At 41.4% G+C, this 19444-nt stretch overlaps 1 protein-coding gene across 6 annotated transcripts in view; it reads left to right on the top strand.

Moving 5' to 3' along the window:
* rptor (regulatory associated protein of MTOR, complex 1) overlaps positions 1-19444 on the top strand; it is a 258024-nt gene that overhangs the window by 164236 nt on the left and 74344 nt on the right. For all 6 annotated transcript variants that reach the window (XM_085162736.1, XM_085162737.1, XM_085162739.1 and 3 more), the window contains exons 11-16: positions 3934-4009; positions 8617-8718; positions 14688-14771; positions 15742-15852; positions 16350-16424; positions 18461-18526. In XM_085162736.1, coding sequence (XP_085018862.1) covers positions 3934-4009; positions 8617-8718; positions 14688-14771; positions 15742-15852; positions 16350-16424; positions 18461-18526 — 514 coding nt within the window. The remainder of the gene's footprint in view (positions 1-3933; positions 4010-8616; positions 8719-14687; positions 14772-15741; positions 15853-16349; positions 16425-18460; positions 18527-19444) is intronic.

The raw sequence follows: 19444 nt of genomic DNA, 5'->3' as shown, positions 1-19444 counted from the left end.
ATACTTTGTAACATAACCTTTGTTGGCAATAACAGAGGTCAAACGTTTACTATAGGTCTTTACCAGGTTTGCACACACAGTAGCTGGTATTTTGGCCCATTCCTCCATGCAGATCTTCTCAAGAGCAGTGATGTTTTGGGGCTGTCGCCGAGCAACACGGACTTTCAACTCCCGCCACAGATTTTCTATGGGGTTGAGGTCTGGAGACTGGCTAGGCCACTCCAGGACTTTCAAATGCTTCTTACGGAGCCACTCCTTTGTTGCCCGGGCGGTGTGTTTTGGATCATTGTCATGTTGGAAGACCCAGCCTTGTTTCATCTTCAAAGTTCTCACTGATGGAAGGAGGTTTTGGCTCAAAATCTCACGATACTTGGCCCCATTCATTCTGTCCTTAACACGGATCAGTCGTCCTGTCCCCTTGGCAGAAAAACAGCCCCATAGCATGATGTTTCCACCCCCATGCTTCACAGTAGGTATGGTGTTCTTGGGATGCAACTCAGTATTCTTCTTCCTCCAAACACGACGAGTTGAGTTTATACCAAAAAGTTCTACTTTGGTTTCATCTGACCACATGACATTCTCCCAATCCTCTGCTGTATCATCCATGTGCTCTCTGGCAAACTTCAGACGGGCCTGGACATGCACTGGCTTCAGCAGCGGAACACGTCTGGCACTGCGGGATTTGATTCCCTGCCGTTGTAGTGTGTTACTGATGGTGACCTTTGTTACTTTGGTCCCAGCTCTCTGCAGGTCATTCACCAGGTCCCCCCGTGTGGTTCTGGGATCTTTGCTCACCGTTCTCATGATCATTTTGACCCCACGGGATGAGATCTTGCGTGGAGCCCCAGATCGAGGGAGATTATCAGTGGTCTTGTATGTCTTCCATTTTCTGATGATTGCTCCCACAGTTGATTTTTTCGCACCAAGCTGCTTGCCTATTGTAGATTCACTCTTCCCAGTCTGGTTCAGGTCTACAATTCTTTTCCTGGTGTCCTTCGAAAGCTCTTTGGTCTTGGCCATGGCGGAGTTTGGAGTCTGACTGGTTGAGGCTGTGGACAGGTGTCTTTTATACAGATGATGAGGTCAAACAGGTGCCATTCATACAGGTAACGAGTGGGGGACAGAAAAGCTTCTTACAGAAGACGTTACAGGTCTGTGAGAGCCAGGGATTTTCCTTGTTTGAGGTGACCAAATACTTATTTTCCACCCTGATTTACGAATAAATTCTTTACAAATCCTACCATGTGAATTAATGTATTTTTTTTTCACATTCTGTCTCTCACAGTTGAAGTGTACCTCTGGTGCAAATTACTGACCTCTGTCATCATTTTAAGTGGGGGAACTTGCACAATCGGTGGCTGACTAAATACTTTTTTGCCCCACTGTATGTCTTTAACAATGTGATGTTGACCAAGAGTGCAACTCTATTATATCACATTGAGATAATGGGAAAGGCCATTAAAGCAGGAGTCTCAGACAGAGTGAACTCAGCATCAGTGGTTCAGCATCACATTACGTTGCTACGTATCGACTGGGAACATGACTCAACCCCCGACTCCTGTTAACTGAGGGGAAAAAGCCCCATCGAGGTCCACAGTTCAATTTTCTGCAATAAGAAGGAGCTGGAAAGTGAAGGGAGAAGAGAGACAGGCAGAAAGAGAAAAGAGAAGCTGTGATAAGGTTTGATGTGAGTTACATAACCCCATGAATTAGAAATGATGGCCATGAGAGAAGAGCTTGTGTTTCCAACGGGATTAAAGGCTCCTCACTGCCCTCCTCAGGACCTCAGGCTGCGAATTTAAAGAAGCCCGTGTGCATGATGAGGAGTGCGAGGGAGAAAACGTGAGCTGAGCAAAATGAGTGTTAGTGGCAGGATGGAAAAAATGGCCCAGGTCTGGTTTATGACCTGCTTTTGTTGATTCTGCTTGGGGCTACATGAGAATCAGTAGATCTGAGAGTTTACCTTTTGAGGATGGTGCTGAAACAAAACCCAACCCAAGCTTACCTCCAACCCTGGACAAGACTCAGGTTAATCTGGAGAATACCAAGAGGTTAAAAAACAGTAAATAGTGAAATCACTGCCAAGTCTTTAGCAATAAAATGTAATATTTACATGTATTTTGGTTAAAAATGGAATAAATTAAAGGCCAGAGAATCTGTATCAAGACTATTTCTGTTATGTAAAGAACTATTTTGGAAATTTTTGGAAGTTGTCCACCACTCTGAACTAGGGCTGCCACGATTAGTCGACTAGTCATGATTACATCGACTATCAAAATCGTCGACGACTGATTTAATAGTCGACGCTTCGTTTGAAGCTTTGTAAGATCACAAAAGACGCAGGAATAAGTAGTAGGATTTAAGAGTGTAATAACGGACTGAAACAGAAGATGGCAGCACTGCATGTACAAGGAATGCCAGCTGCCGTTAAACCCCAAGAAGAAGCTGTGTCCCATAATTCATAGCGCAGCCCAGAACAGTTGTCAACAATGGCGGCAGCTAGTTAGTTTTAATATTACTCTTATTATTCTTTCTGGGTCACAAAATAAACGTTTAACATATTTTCAGGCGAGAATGTAGCTGTGTAAACCTCAAATATCTGCTCAGTTTATCAAGACACCACATATTTTCAAAAGCGCTCCGACGTTTCAGAGATGTCTGTTACCCACTAGCTTGATAGCTAGCCGGGGGCTAGGCTAACTAGAGCCGTGAGAACACCGGACTGCCGGCAAATCGTTTTCAAACCCACCGCTGTCTTTCGCTACTCAGGTTAAATATATATAAGTCACTTAGATAACTTAAAAATGTTATTGTTTGGCTTTTTGTAGTATTTTATTTGTTCCTGAGTAAATCGGTTTGGCTGAGATTAAAGTTATAGTTTTTACACAGCTGAATAAATGTCAAGCAGACAGCTGATTATCAGAAGTGTGAGATGCTCGAGAATATAGCAAGGAGTTTGATAAACTTCACCGAAACAATCTGCAAATTTTATTAAAATTTAATAAACTATCATCTTGTCTTTATTTTTAGTTAGCACATACCTTAAACACTTAAAGCTGTAAGCTAATGATAGTTATATAAGAGCAGATGCTGCTGCTGCAATAAGCTGTACGTTTTACGTCCAATGGATGATGATCTGATTAGTCGACTAATCACAAAACTAATCAGTGACTAGTCGACTATCAAAATAATCGTTTGTGGCAGCCCTACTCTGAACATCCATGGTTTGGTTTTTTGGGGCGTTTCCAGTTTACACAGTGTCCTGAAGCCCAATAATAAGGAGCTGTGTGAAATGAGCCATGTTGATTGTGGTTTAAAACATGTATAGTGTACAGTCACCAAGACTGGAGAACCACCACAAAACCACACCAAATTTACTGTTGCTCCTGCATTAAGGTGAAGGATACATACAAATTATTTTCCAAGACTCTGAAAATTATATAGATAAAAGTAGTCTGTTTGTTACCAGGGTCACTGTGGACAAAATCATATGAAGGTATTACGACAGTTGGCCTGGACTCATATGGAGTTCAGGTATATAGGATATAAGGTGAAGTGTCACAGAGTCCTTACCCTATAATACATCGCTAGCACACATTGTTCTTTAGAAAATATCACTGGATCTAAATTCTTGGATTCAGGGTCTCAGTTCATGCCTGGTATGGAAAGAATTTTGAGTCTTAGCTGTTTGATATATGCAGCTTCTAACTCGTAAAGGTAGCAAACGGTGCCACAGTTTAATGCGATCTTCCTTTGGCCATGCCACGCTACTAAATGCGGTTGGCAGTTTCTTTATGATATTTTTATTTATTCATTTATTTATTTTTTGTTATTCTTCCTGGAAAGTCCTGAAAATAAGTGTTATTTAAGGATCCTCCTCATGACATATGATGTCACTTACATGCGGTGTGTGCGTGTGTTTCCTCTCTACAGGCAAGCGTGGGACCTGGCCGTGGACATATGCCTCTCTCAGCTGCCCACCATCATCGAGGAGGGCACCGCCTTCAGAGTAAGTGTGTGTGTGTGTGTGAGAGACAAATAAGCACAGAGCCACTGATGCCTCTGATGCATCATGTTGTTGTGTTTTTTGGCATTAAATGCATGAAGCTTGGAAGCTAGGGGACCTCTAGCATTGATGGATGTCTTTCATCTTGAATGTGTCCAGCACTGACACCTGTAAACAACAAACTGTTCTTGTTTGCACTGCAAGTTCGCCACCACCCGCATACACAGCATCTCTATTAATCTCTCAAACACACTCGCACACACTCATCCCCGGCGGATTACATTGTAAAATGTCAAGTCTAATAACTCAAGTATGAGCGTCAAATAAAAAATAGTTTCAGAAAGCACTGGCCCTGCACTTTGAGCCGCTCGACTGTTTATTGTTCTATTTACTGACGAGGCAGGGGGCCGTGATGGAGATGCTGAGTGTAATGGAAGCGCTCTTCAAAAAAGCTGATTGAGCTGATGATGACTTAACAAATGTGGGTCATCGTAACACTTTTTTTGTTTTGTTTTTTTGTATCTGTGTGAGTCGACAGCGTATCTGTATCACTGTCTTGGTGTATTTTCCCTACAACATCATAAGTGATGTTTTTCAGGGCCTTTGCAGGTCGCCAGTTTCATTGTTGTGATCTTGTAGCTTTGATTGGTTTAAGCAACTAAAGTCTTTTATTGGGTTTTGGCAGCAGAGCTACTTGGTTAGGTTAAAGGAACAAATGTGTTTTAGAAAGTTTAAACAACTGAATTTGTCAGGACTATGAAACAAAATTACTTCGGTTTAAACAACAAAGCGATTTGATTAGGTTCAGGCAACAAAACTTGTTAGGCTCATGTGACAAAACTACTTGGTTGGGTTTAGGAGAAGATCCTAAATCCTTTTTACATACTCTCCTTCTCCTTTTCCTTGAGAAACCCAGGAAGGACCATGTGGATAGACAACTTACTGTGGATTAACAGTACCACAGGACACTGTTTGGTTTTTTAAAATTCAAAATATTTTTATTGAGTATTTGTGGATAATAGTTTACAAAGACAAAAAGAAGACTGAAAACACAAACTGTTTACAATGAATACAAAACAGAACTTCTCATGTTGGAACATTGTTTTCCTCTCTTATTATTTACCAAACAAGCAACGAGACAAAAGAAAAATAAACTGGAAAAAAAAACCCAAAAAGGGAGGACCCGACCCCCCCCCCCCCCCCCCCCCCCAAACAAAACAAAATAAAAGCCCCAGCCCTGGAGGAATTAATATTATGATATTAAGTAGCCCGGACCATAGGAACCACACAGATGTCAGGTACACCATCACTGAGCTTTACATTCCCGTTAACACAGACAGACCACTATGGAGAAGCAAATCCATTAGTCAGCTGGAACATCCTTGAGTTGAAGTTTAGAGAAGTTTTCCAGAAAGAGACCCCAAATTTTATCAAATGTGCCCTTTTGGTTCTGGATGGAGCAGTGGATCTTTTCCAGATTGAGACACGACATGAGATCAGCAAGCCACCGAACATAGGAGGGCGGGGTAGCAGCTTTCCACCTCATCAAAATGGCACGCCTAGCCAAGAGGGAACCAAAGGACAGCACCCTGCGCTTTGCTCTGTGAATGTACTTATCATCCTCTCCCGCTGTACCAAAGAGAGCAAGTAGGGGGTTGAGAGCTAGTTTCAGGTCGGTAGCCTTGTTCAAAGTGCAGGAAACCTCCCAAAAATTTGCCAGGGCAGGGCGGGTCCAAAACATGTGGGTTAGATTGGCATCATCAAACCCACACCTGTTACAGCGAGGGTCTAAACTGGGATAAAGCTTAGCTAGTTTGGATTTAGATTAGTGGGCCCTGTGGACTACTTTGAATTGTAACAGGGAATGACGGGCGCAGAGTGATGTAGAGTTTACCAGAGAAAGGACTGAGTCCCAGACGTCATCTGACATAGGTATACACAACGCGGGCTGGGGTTACACTGCACAGTTTGTTATAGATCCGAAACATTACAGCTTTGCCTGATAGTTGCAAATTAAGGTGCTCATCCAGTAAGTTAGCAGCTGGAGCTTCTGGAAAGGACACTGTTTTTAGTATTGTTATAATTAATAACAGTCTTATACATAAAAGTCAAAAATCCTGCAGCATCATTGCTTATAATGCTGTGGGAACAAGATTGAGCCGACCAGCGGTTACTAGACTCTGCAACAACGATGCAGAACACACAGCAGCTTTTCCCATGTTAGGACTCTTATATGGGAACTCCACCTTCTCTCCACCTGGCCCTGGGAGGTGAGCATCGCTCCCCCAGGAGCAGTTTTCCACACTCACTCCTCCTCCTACTTTCTCTTGCACTTGGGCTAAAAACACTTACCAACACTATAATTGAGCCTCTGAGGACTCCTAAAGCAGATCTGCCTGCTCCGTCTTTCAGGAGCCTTTAATTCCTCTCTGATGTGCTTTGACTCCTTCAGCTCTCTTTGTTGGACTTTGTCACAGCTGAGTAAAGAAAAAAAGGAGAATGTTATTTACGGTAGATTTTAAAGATTGAGTCTCTGCCCATGTTAATTAACTCCTCTCCAGCACCTGTAAAACACCCCGACAGTCATATTTTATTTCATATGGAACCAAAAATGCACTCGTGCCCCACATCTTTGTTACTTTATGTAATAACTTTATTTCTTTATGTATTTTTGATATTTCATGGCATTTTATAAATCTTTCTAAAAGATCTTTTATGTAATTTGTAGCTAAAAAAGGAGATTTGTGTCATTCATCACCAGTGTTGGTAATCAGTAACTAATTACCGATTACTCCCCCAAAAAGTAATCCAGTTACTTTACTGATTACTTATTTTCAAAAGTAATTAATTACTTAGTTACTTAGTTACTTTTTAAAAACACGATTTACAACCTGAATAGGTGATAAAGTGATAGATCTTTCAGCCCAATTCTACTTTTTCTGCATAATCATCATGCAAAATGTAATCAAATGGAAAAGTCTCTTTTTAAAACTTGTTTTATTAGTTTTAATCTTTTAACTTTATGCATCAAGCAAAAATTTAATTATATGCAACATTCTCTGACTGGAAGAAATTAGTTTAACATTTAAACCTATTTTCTGCACATTCCAGCACATAAAATAAAATATTTTTTGTGTTTACACTCAGTCTTTCAAATAGATGCAAGTAAAACACAGCAGAAAATAAATAAAGTCAAAGACTAGCGGCCCTTTTGCTCTATTTTCACCTGTAAAGCAGGAGTGGGGTAGGCGGAGGTTTACCCTGGTGCAGGTGTGCCGCGGCGGTCAGTGGAAGAATCCGCAAGTTTCTCTGTGAGTTTCCCATCATGTGGTAGCGTACTCCCGGTGCTTGCTCGGAAGTTTAGGGTTTTTTTTCGCTGTAAAAAGAAGTTTTCTTCCCACGCACAACGGACGCTAATGTTTTTGTTACTTTTTATGGAATCAAACTCAAAGTAAGGTCAGTACTTCCACGCTTTAAACGCTGCACGCTCATACTCTCTCTGCACTCGATATATGATCCATTGTTGATCTGCACACAGCTGTTGTCACGAACGTCGCACTCGCTTACGTCACTGTCATGAGACATTCTCGCAAAAAAAATCACGGTTTTAGTAACGCAGTAACGCAGCGTTCCTTCGGGAAAGTAACGGTAATCTAATTACCGTTTTTGCAATAGTAATCCCTTACGTTACTCGTTACCTGAAAAAAGTAATCAGATTACTGCCCATCTCTGGTCATCACAGTAACTACTTTATCAAGGCAACACGTTTAAAAATGTAATAATCAGTTTATCTCAGTGTAAAAATGTTGGTCTTTATTTTCTGTCTATTATGGTGATGTCCAGAGCAGGAAGCAGAGACCAAATTCAGGACAAAATGATGTTGTTATGAATTTATTGGGATTTGATGAGCCAGCATTTTGTTGTATTTCTTGTCTTGCAACAACCCAGCTAGTTTTTGAGCTACAAGCCTGTGACGTTAATTTTTAATAAATTTTGACAGCTTCACCCACATTCACTCATTGGTATACAGTATCACACATTTGTTACATACAGCACTGTCTGTGTCTGTCAAAAGTCTCAACAGTAACAAATGAAAAACAGTAGTTACTTTAGTTGCATCACAGGTGTCATCTTTAAGTAAGCAGCGCTACTTTTCACAATTCTGTCAGCATCTGAGTGTGTAGGGTTATTAAGCTTTGATTATGCTCAAATTAATGTAACCATCCAACAGCGAAGCGCTGATATTTTCCCCTCCCGACATCCATCAGCAGTCTACGCGAGGCTGTCGCAATTCAAACACTCTGCGTGATCGAAAACTCTGCGGCCAGCAGCCAATCAATCAGACAATGTGCCATGACAGCAGAGAGAGGAGAGGGGAAGGTGATCATGACAGATCAGGATTTATGTTGTTGCTGCAGTGCAGTGTCACTCCTGAGCTCATTATGTTCATGTTTTTATGAAATGATGGGCTTGTAACTGCAGGACTACCTCGTTATGAGTGTGTGTGTGTGTGTGTGTGTGTGTGTGTGTGTGTGAAAGAGAGAGAAAGCTGAAGCAGAATAAATTATTTGAAAGGGTGATAAATATTTCATTGCTTTTTGTGTCCACAGCACAGTCCTTTCTTCGCAGAGCAGCTGACAGCGTTTCAGGTGTGGTTGACGATGGGCGTAGAGAACAGAAACCCACCTGAGCAGCTCCCAATTGTACTGCAGGTACAGACACACACACACACACCTCGACACACACACCCACAGCTTTACGAGACTGGAACTGCTGAGGACAAACGGGGGGTGGGGTAAAATGTCCAACAAATGGCTGGGGACAGAACTGAACTCGGGCCACTGAAATAACTAAGCGAGCAAAGGAGGCGCTGCTTTCTGTGCCCACATTTTCCATTTAAATATAGATAATAATTCATAAAAGCAAGACGCTAATTTTCTCCACCTCGCCATTGCAGATCAACCAGTCAAATATAACGAGAAAACTATAGAAAAGGATATAAAAATCCAGCTTTCATGTGCAAACCGTGGAACGGAGATCGCAAAAGTAAAAGATGAAGATAAAAATGCTTGAAAAAGACAAGAAAATAAAATGAAATGCAATTATATTTTCAACATGCAATAATAATTCTGTATCAGTGTGAGTCTTTGTTTTGCAAATGTCACAGTGCTAACAGGTCTCTTTTAATTTATTGCACAACATACTCCTACCTTCAGGTCGTCCGTCTTGCAAATTGAGCTCATTATTTTCAGACCAATTATTATTTTAGCCTGCAAGAAAACCTGTAACATGAATGTTTTCTGTAGCGCTGAACTTTGTTTGTCACATAGTTGTTGTTTTTTTATTTATTTAAAAATACAAAAAATGTATTGCTTTTCCAACAACATTTTAACCAACAGGAAGAGAGAGTTCAAATAAAATAGAGGAGAAAATTAATAAAAAAAAATTTGAGTGTATAATAGTAATGTATGTACATCGTATATGAATAGTGTTAGGGAAACACATAGATATAGTTATACATACTCTCCCATGTAGATCATTCAGATATTATTACAGGAAAAAAAAATGTATATAGATAAATAAAACAAAGCAAAACAAAACACCCCCCCCCCCCCAAGAAAAAAAAAAATCCCCAAAAAAGTAAAACAAAAAACAAAACAAAACAAAAAAACAAGAGTTAACAGATAGTGCTCCAGAAAAAAACAAGTATAACATAGTGAGACATTAGGTTTAAGTGCATTATTCCAGGGCTTCGGGCTGAAGTTTAGTCCAAGGGTGTCAAGTTAGTTAGAGAGGCATCCGAACTAGCGGTTGCAACGATAAACTGTGTCCTCTTCAGTTCCAGTCCATTTAATTTCACATCTCTTCTCCTGTCCTTCTATTCAGCAGTCCAGCACTCACAGGCCCCCCAGGTTCTCTTTAACAGCTGCAACACTACTTCTCCCATACAGGTTGAATGGATAGTATAGTCAATAGTCATTTCTGTTCACTATCGATCGTCTCCTCACTTTCCAAAAATAACAAAAAGTTTCCCCACGTTTTTTTAAAGGAAGCATTTTTACCCTTTATCATAGACGTAAGTTTCTCCAAAGCAAGGGATTTTGACAGTGTCGATAACCAAGCTCTCAGGTGTGGTCTACTAATGGATCTCCATGATTTGGCTATGCTACATTTCGCCTGTAACAGGCAGAAGATTGTGGTTTTTTGGTTAACTTTGCTCAGCTGGATTTCAGCGGGGAAAATTCCTAGGATGCATAGTTTAGGACATAGACTCAGCTTGACACTTGTAATATGCGCAATTACATCTAAAACTCCTTTCCAAAACCTTTGGATTTCTGAGCATTCCCACAAAATGCTCAAATTTGTTTAATAATGTTGGGGTGATATATGTTCTCATTAACCATTTATACTGGATTAGTTTAAATTGGGTGTTTATAGATTGTGTTTGGGCTTTCAAGCAGGCTTTTTGCCATTCACCTGTAGTTATTCTACACTCTAAGTCTTGACACCATGCAAGTCTTTCTTTTTCTGAGGATGTTTGAGAGCCGTCTCTGAGGTTGCTGTAAAAACGCTGAACTTTGTAGAAGCGGCTTGCAGCTCCTCTCTTATTTCACGAGGGGTCGCTACAGCGGGTAGCGCCGAATTTTTGATTGGCACAATCCCCCGAGGCATTAGTGTCTCCTCCCAGGATCAAACCCGGGCTCTCGTTAGGCGAACGTGTAAACCACCACACTCTGGAGAGAGTGAAAGGTCCAAGAGTGAAATGTTGGCACATCCTCGTAGAGCGCATCAGCTGCTGAGTAACTGCGGTCATATGCTTCATTTTCCTCTTCCCACCTCCACCACCACCATCACCCCGCGGGGTTGTACAGTTGTGCTGTTGTATTATATCACAGTACATAGTAGTGCTATATCACAGCATAGTAGCTGTCCGTGTTGAATGGTAATTTTCTGCTGACTCAGCGCGCTCCCAGCAGCAGCACGTCCATACAGCAGTTCTGTCGGGAGCCGTTAAAAGCTGAGGAAAAGGCAGACTGATCGGCAAGCACCGGGTACAGTGTGTGTGTGTGTGTGTTGATGTGGACATAAGAGGAAAGGAGCAGCAGCCTTTAAGATTACACAACATATTGCAGCTGTACACCGTAAGGGCAATGTCATCTAGTGTGAGGGCTACTTCCTGCTCGGTGATGTAATTGATGGGCACATAAACAGGTTTTCTACCTATTTAAGTATGCAGTTGCATAAGAATGAAGCTAAAGAGTCTGGTGAGTTCTTACAGGATTTACAGTCAAAGGCCAAAATATAATCTGACTCAATTTGAAAAGTGCAAAGAGTGACAAAAAAGATGAGCAACGGGCAGGAATCCATCAATAACGCTCTTTAATGAAATGAGCAAAGGGAGAACAACAGAGCCCAGGAAGCAGTCCTTCATCCAGGACGGATTATTGGAGTTACAATGTTTCCAAGTTGTGGCGCTATAGTAACAACAACATACTCAAACACCTGTTTTCTTTTTAATCTCCTTCTCTATGTATCACCCAAATGATTCATACCTGCAGGTGCATCATGACGTGACGCAATGTGTGTCGACGTTCATACGTACAGCGTCATGAGTGGAAGCGCTTACTCACTGCACCGATGGGGATGGGAAGCATGGAGTTACACACATGAGCCGCTCCAGTAAACATGCACACGCGCTTTAATGTGTGTGCATGTTTAGAGAATTGCTCAGATATTTATTTGCATAAAATGAGCTTATGATTAGGGCTGTGTGGAATCATAATGATAATTTTATTTGTGTAGCACTCTATCAATTCCTTTCCAACTTTTTTCATTTCCGATACAACGCCCGTGGTGTCTGACGACATTAATCTCCTGTTAAATCACAAAGCTGTATTCCTCACGGTGAGGAGGAGATTCGGACCACCTTGTTTTTTCCGTAACGTAACATCAACTATCAGATAAATGATCTGAACATACTTGATTGTTTGCTGCTGCTGTTTCTAGTTACGCTTGTTTCTCTTTTCCCTGCTGTTGGTCTCGCTGTGAGTGCAACCCCTCACACACGGAGTGGAGCTAAAACAACATAATGATAATTTGACTGAGTTGACCTCAACATAATGTTATTTTAAGTGTGACAAAGAGTTTCCACCAACTTTTACACTGAACATAACCAGAGTGAGAACAAAGGGGGAAAACCTCATGGCTGAAACTTTTCAGTCTTTTCGGTTCATGTGCGCAGTTTCCAGTTAAATAAAAATTAAAGGAAAAACTTATAGAGAAAGTACCTCCTAACTATTGAACCCTTGCTGTTAGCTTCCTGCATACTATGTTAGCTATCCTCTTAGCAACTGGAGTCCTGACGAAGCAAGTTAAACTGAATTGTCCCATTGTAACCTGATCCAGCTCTTCAAGTCCTAATTGGACAGATATCAAATCTAAATACTAGATCGGTAAATTAATTGCAGTAATCAATAACAAACTTCCATCCATAGACCTATAAAAAGTACTAATGATTTGGCCAAACTGATGCATTAAGGAAGGCTGATCCAAAGTTAGCGCCTCAAAAGCAGGGCCTAATTGTAAACAATGTTTCTGTGAAGGTTCTCATTCATCCAGGTCATAGTAGTCAAAGGAGCTTGCAAAGAAAAGCGTCTGGACTTCTTTAAGTTGCTTGAAGACGTTTCACCTCTCATTCGAGAAGCTTCTTCAGTTCTAAGGTCAAATGGTGGAGAGTCCCAGATATAAACCTAGTGGGAGTTTCCCCCCACAGAGGGACAAAAGGACCCCCTGATGATCCTCTAATCGCCTGAGCCAAGGTGTGAAACTGGGTGTGGGTTAAAGAAGTCCAGACGCTTTTCTTTGCAAGCTCCTTTGACTGTAAACAATGTTAAAGATGGCTGTAGCTTCTGAGTGCCTTACAGGGCGATCGTAGCTCAGAGAGTTGGCAGTTCGTCTTGTAACCGGAAGGTTGCCGGTTTGAGCCCCGGCTCGGACAGTCTCGGTCGTTGTGTCCTTGGGCGAGACACTTCACCTACCGCCTAGTGGTGATGGCCAGAGGGGCCGATGGCGCGATATGGCAGCCTCGCTTCTGTCAGTCTGCCCCAGGGCAGCTGTGGCTACAACTGTAGCTGCCTCCACCAGTGTGTGAATGTGAGAGTGAATGAATAGTGGAATTGTACAGCGCTTTGAGGGCCCTGAAAAGCGCTATATAAATGCAGTCCACTATTATTATTATTATTAAAGCTGCCGGCAGGGGCGACTCCTGGGTGTGCAAAGACTTGCAGTTGTCTAGCACCGTACAGAAAACGACCCTTGGATTCTTTTCTCTCTGCCCTCTGTGGAAACTGCCCTGATGACTTTATTGGGCTTAATCAGTAGTTTTAGGTTACATTGAAGAAAAGATTAAGTTCGTTTTTGAATTATGGTTATTGTTACAGTCATTAAGGAAGGATTGATTGATTTCACTGTTAGAGCTGCTGCTCATTCGTCGCGTCCGGGTCCAAAGAGATGGCGGTGGGGAAATTGCTCAGTTCCTGGCTTCATTATGAGACTTCACTAATTAGTGGGTGATGTCACCATGCTATGACCATTTTTACACTGACTATGCATCTAAAAATATATAGAGAATTGGGAAAGGGGTGGGGACTGGATGAGGAATGAGATTTTTTTTCCTTTAAACCGAGATCAGGAGGATTTCTTTAGTATTTTTGCCAGATGGCTTTTTTTTCCTTCCTGCAGAGCACGCACCTGCGTCACACACTTCCTTGTTCCCACACACTTCCTCAGAGTTGAAGGCATCCCTGGTCCGGTCTTTCCCTGATCTGTTTCTGTGGTCACGCCCTGCGGGTCGAAGGCACGGAGGAAGTCATTAATACGTTATGATTCCCTGGAAATGTCTAAATGTATGTGTGTGTGTGGGTGTGTATTCCTGGGTTCCTCCATATGCTTGTTCCCACACACACTGCAGGGTGGTCACATGGGGATGGACCAGTGTCCAGCCGTCACACAGGCTTTGTGGCACACTGCACATAATGTTAGTCCAACCAAACATACACGCATACAATTTTAGCGCTTAACATTTGCATCCTTAAAATACTTCTACTTGGCCAAAACCGTTACATCGTGATCCCGTTTGGCGTCTCTCTTGCTTTGGGTTTTTCTTGGCTCAGAATCGGCCTGTGGGGCTGACTGCACGCGGCAGTAAGCATGATCGCAGCATACAACAGAGGCAATGAGTTCATTGGACAGAAATCTGTGCATGTTCTTGTTATTTTTGTCTCTTTGGTAAAAAAACAAAACAAAAAACAATTCGAATGAAACCCCAATTAACAACAAAAGAATTCCAATTACATCATTCAAAAGGGGGAGGGGATTTTCCTTTGGGGATTAAGTGGCTGCCAAAATTTCTCTGCAGGAAAAAAAAAGCCCAATCAGGAATTTACCCGTACCAGTATCGCAGTAAGATCTCGAATAAAATGGCAGCCAAGAGGACGCACCCTGCCGCCCACTCGTGAAATCTGGTGCCAGTGTGTTAGCAGCACTGGTGGGAGAGCCACCTGTTTTACTGCACCTCTACAACATTTCTCCTCTTGTTCTTCCTCCTCCTGCTACTTTAATCTTAGACTTCCTCTCAGTTCAGAGGCGGCAGCATCGACCTTTGACCTCTGCTCTCTTTCAGGTCCTCCTGAGTCAGGTGCACCGGCTGCGTGCTCTGGACCTGCTCGGACGGTTTCTGGATTTGGGACCCTGGGCCGTCAGTCTGGTGCGTTTGTGCTATGAATGTTTAAAAAAGACACATGAATGAGATCGCAACCCTCCATCCTGTGCTCAGCACTGGAGGCAGAGAGCGCCATGTGTCCTCTCATAGCTTACATCATTATCTCTTTATTAAAAGCAAATATGAAACTGAGTTTGTTTTTACTGATTTAGAGGTTTGCAAAGCTCGACAATATTCACTTTTGTACACTTATCCAAAAAATGAAGAATCTAAGACTTGTGTCAGGATGTGCAAAATATCTGTCATGCAATTTTTTAGGTTTTAAAAACACTATGACAGCTGAATATTAGCTTATTGTTTAGATTTCTTGCATTTTGAAATGGGCAGTGGACCTGGCTGTACTAGTTAGCATGCTGCTAGCAGTTTGTCTTCTTTTTGTTAATTTATTTATATTTTAAATAAGATATTAGTGTTTTTAGTGGGTTAAAGTCAGGTGCTGGGGAGAAAGCAGATACAGCTGAAGACTGAATGTAAAACCATCAGCTGTATGCTTTTTTTAGTTACACGTATAACACCAGATTATTATCTTATTATGAACAGGACGCTGCTGCATCTGTAAACCCTCCAGTGAAAATCTTTGTAATTCAGATCAATATAAGTTTAAGATTAAAATCCCAAAGTATGGTGTTATTGCTGTTGGATAGTTTATTTAATTGGATATTGTATAATAGCCAAATTGTTAGCACGCTCCTCGAAAAGAGGATCTCTTGTTCTTTTAGCTGGGAGGTGAAATAAGTCCAAAGCCAGGTTGTATTTTCAGCAAGTCTTTCAAGCTCCCAGCTTGTGCTCGACTACTTCTCATTCTGGTGTTCGCGTTGACTTTTCAAACCACAGGTGCGTCTCGGCCTTCACACTTGAACGGTCAGGTTCAACAGCAAAGCCTGACCCATAACGGTAACATCAATACAGCTTTCTAAACACCGGCGCTCCGTGTCTGCCTGTTCTGTGTTCCCAGGCCTTGTCCGTGGGGATCTTCCCCTACGTGTTAAAGCTGCTTCAGAGCTCAGCCAGAGAGCTGCGGCCGCTGCTGGTTTTCATCTGGGCTAAAATCCTCGCTGTGGACAGCGTACGTAAAATCACACTCGCACACTTCAAAGTCCAGTTTATTCTATATTATTATATTTATTTTCATCGACTGAAAAAGGTTCGTTTACTTGAATTAACTTTTTCCTTGTTTCCTACAATAATTTATCTGATTTAACTCCTCCGACACTTTTCGAAGATGTTTGAATCAGACACAGACTTTGATCTTGAGCTTCACGTCACTTTGTTTCATGTTACAGACAAGAAACATGATAAACCCTGAAGTACAGAAGCAGAATGTGGCATTGGAAGAGCTTTCTGGCGCTGATGAAATAATTAGGAGTAATCTAGGATTTACATCTCAATTCTGCCATGTTTTATATTTTAGTCCCTGCTCGGGGCCGTACGCTCCTGCAATAATAACATTTATAATCAGTATTCATGCAAAGTTTTGAGGCTCTGCTTGAAAGAAACAAACATACTCCATAATATATCTGCTGTGAAGTCTCCACCATCTTTTCCTTCTTTCTGTTTCCACAGTCATGTCAAGCTGACCTGGTGAAAGACAATGGGCACAAGTACTTCCTGTCAGTGTTGGCTGACAATTACATGCCTGTGAGTATCCGCCATCGTCATCAAGAAAGCAAAATCCTGTTTAAATATTCCAGCTGGGAGTCTTGAAGTGGACTTCTGAGTTATTCCTTATCTGGTGTTACTCCTTTCATGTAATTTCTCAACCAGCTGCTGTACTTCACTCCTTTAATGTTCTTTCTGTAAAAGGCGTTCTGAAAACAGTGTTTAAACTCTTCAGTCTCTCTAGTAAATTTTCTGCCTAAATGAAGGATCCACCTCTTAAGAAACAATAATAGTCTGTAGTAGGTAGTGAAAAGGTTTGATAAAGGTTTGCAGAAGTTAATTAAGCACTAAAAATATGCCTGTTGTCTTTAGGAATAGGTTATTAATACAAGCAAAAATTCCATCAATATAATATTAGTTTCATCTTTTTATTGTGACTTCTCGCCATTTCCCTTTTTTCAGAGTTTTCATGATATTGCGTTATTATAGAAATTGACATTTATTTACTGAGTTCAATTATAAAATTTGGAAACGGTTCCGAAACTGGATGCGCTAACGATCAGACACGTTTTCATTATGTTTTTTCTATAAGTTATCTAAAATGTTACTGTTTTGTTATCGATATGCAAAAACACAGAGCAAAGTGACCCAGAAAGAGTCACGTGATCCATGTTTGATGGCAAAATAATTTGCTAACTGCTAATCAGTTAGCTCTTAACCCTTTAAAACCGGTTAAGAGCGGGCACGCTCAGTTTTGCGCAACTACTTTTAAATCCCGGTAGCTCTGCAACCACGTAAGCTAGCGCAATAATTTTTTTGCATATGAAACTGGAGGAGTTGTACTTACATCTTATGCCATCAGCTTGTCCTAGGTCACGGTTTCCTTCCACATATAGCTTTGCAAAAACTGCATAAAAAGCGCTTGCAGCACCAAAAACATAATATTCCAGAAACACGCTTTGTAACACTTCCTATGTTAGAATAGACGTCAGCGCGAACTATCGCATGTCCGCCATGACCTGCCCGAAACCCAAAGTGACGTCATTTTCGCGGAAATGTAGTTTTTTACCATCAGGGCCTCATGAGCTTATACTAGTGTTTTTAAAAGTTATGTTTGACTTTATGACTTTCTGTGTCGTTTCTGGGATGCTTAGGACTCATATTGCACTGCTGGAAATAGTTTATTTTGATGCATATGCTGCTTTTTTGCAAATTTGCACTATAATATTTATTTTCGTTTTTCCTGCAGTATATAAAAATTGGTGTATTTCAAAAATAAAACTATGAAGACACTCAAAATAAATTTCCTGTGGTGGGAAACTAGTTTGTGCAACTTTTTTGTATTTACAGTTTTGAGGGATAAGCCTCTTAAATTTCTCTAACTAGAAATATATGTTAAAAAAACAAAAACGATTTTCAATTTTTTTGTAGTTTATTGCACTTTTTTGCAATTTATTTAATTACTATGCACTTAATGCATACATATTATTAAAATTTAAGCTGTAATGGTTGTATTGATGTATAGCAACTTGAAATGCTCCCAAAAATGGCTCCACAGCATGTAAAAATATAATATAAGCTCTGGCGGACTTTGTTCTATGGTAGGTCTTAAAGGGATAATGACAAATGTTTGTTCCTCATCTCCAAACTTCATCTTTAGTCAACTCAGTCCTCTGTGTAGTGACATGAGAGGAACACATGATGACTCTTATCCTTCTTTAACTTGAAACCTGATATTGAACTTGACCCTGGCCCTATAAATTGAAGCGGTCAAGCGGAGGATGTCAGTGAAGTTGCTTTGCCTGGAGCTGTATCTCTGGCCTCTAAAAGGAAACCATGAAAGTTAATGTCGACCAAGTGCACAAAAATCTGAGCAGTCTGAATCCTGAATTTTTTGCTCACCATGCTGTCTAAAATTTTTTAGACAGCATTTTTATGAAGATTTTCCACTCGCATATTAAACTATAATAGGTCCACTTTATCTTACTGCTTCACAACAAATTAGTTTAAGATAAACGAGAAACGTAGAGTGGAACTGACGTAAAATCTTAATTCTGTCCTTTTCTCTGTTTCAGGCTGAGCATCGGACCATGGCTGTCTTCATTTTAGCTGTTATAGTGAACAACTACACCACAGGGCAGGTAGGAGGATGTCTGAACACGTTTGTATTTCTTCATCGCCGTCTGTTTGCTTGCTAGAAATCCAAATAGGCGAACATATTCATTCACTTCCCTCAACAGAACGGCGCCTTCTTTCGGGGCCAGCCGTCACTTTGAAAGATCACTCTCTCGTCTATTGTGTATTTCTGGGAGATATTGGTTATGTGACAGTTTTGTCACCCACAGTCACCTCTGCAATCTCCGTTTCCGTCCCGCAGCCACCTCTGCGGTGACACTTTATCACCGCAGGTGTCACTTCGGCCTGCTGCTGGCGTCCGGTGTTCAGTCCCAGAAGCCTTTTGTGTCTGTCGCTAATCAAACGTCCAGGGGTGCGATGTAGGGATGTAGCTCGTCATTTCATGGAGTCGACACGCACACGCACTTCTTGACACTCTATTCCACCAAGAAATATTCCGCCATCACTCCGTTTCGCTTCTGCTCCTGGTCTCTGTGGTTATTTTTCTGTCTAGTTGTGACTGTTATTTGACTCATTCACTTCTCCTCTACTCCTCCCTGTCTCGACATTACAGTATATAAATGTGACAAATCATAAAAGCTGTATGTGCTCTCGAGCTCAGAAACAGCCATTCTTCTCCAGTATCCCTGTGTCCTTAGCACGCCTACCTCTCTCACAGGTCTGTGTAAATAATAGATGATCCTCAGCATTACACTGAGACTCTCTGCCTGCTCCACATCTCCATTATTTATTCCTCTTCCTTTCAACAACAGCGCTCATTACTGCAGTTTCGCTGTTGCGAACATGTCACCGAGCCACGGTGTCTTAATATTCCAGCTCTCTGGGTTCAGCTGGGAGGATCCATCAGAGCCGAGAGAACGATGAGGAACATTAGGGGTGGGGAGGGTTACGCTGTGTAGCTGCTGACAAACGATGCGCTGTTA

This window comes from Neolamprologus multifasciatus, chromosome 6 (assembly GCF_963576455.1).
Source record: "Neolamprologus multifasciatus chromosome 6, fNeoMul1.2, whole genome shotgun sequence".
In the NCBI taxonomy this organism is placed as follows: Eukaryota; Metazoa; Chordata; class Actinopteri; order Cichliformes; family Cichlidae; genus Neolamprologus; species Neolamprologus multifasciatus.
Note: the sequence above shows the minus strand (reverse complement) of the source record. Positions and strands in the feature narration are given on the sequence as shown.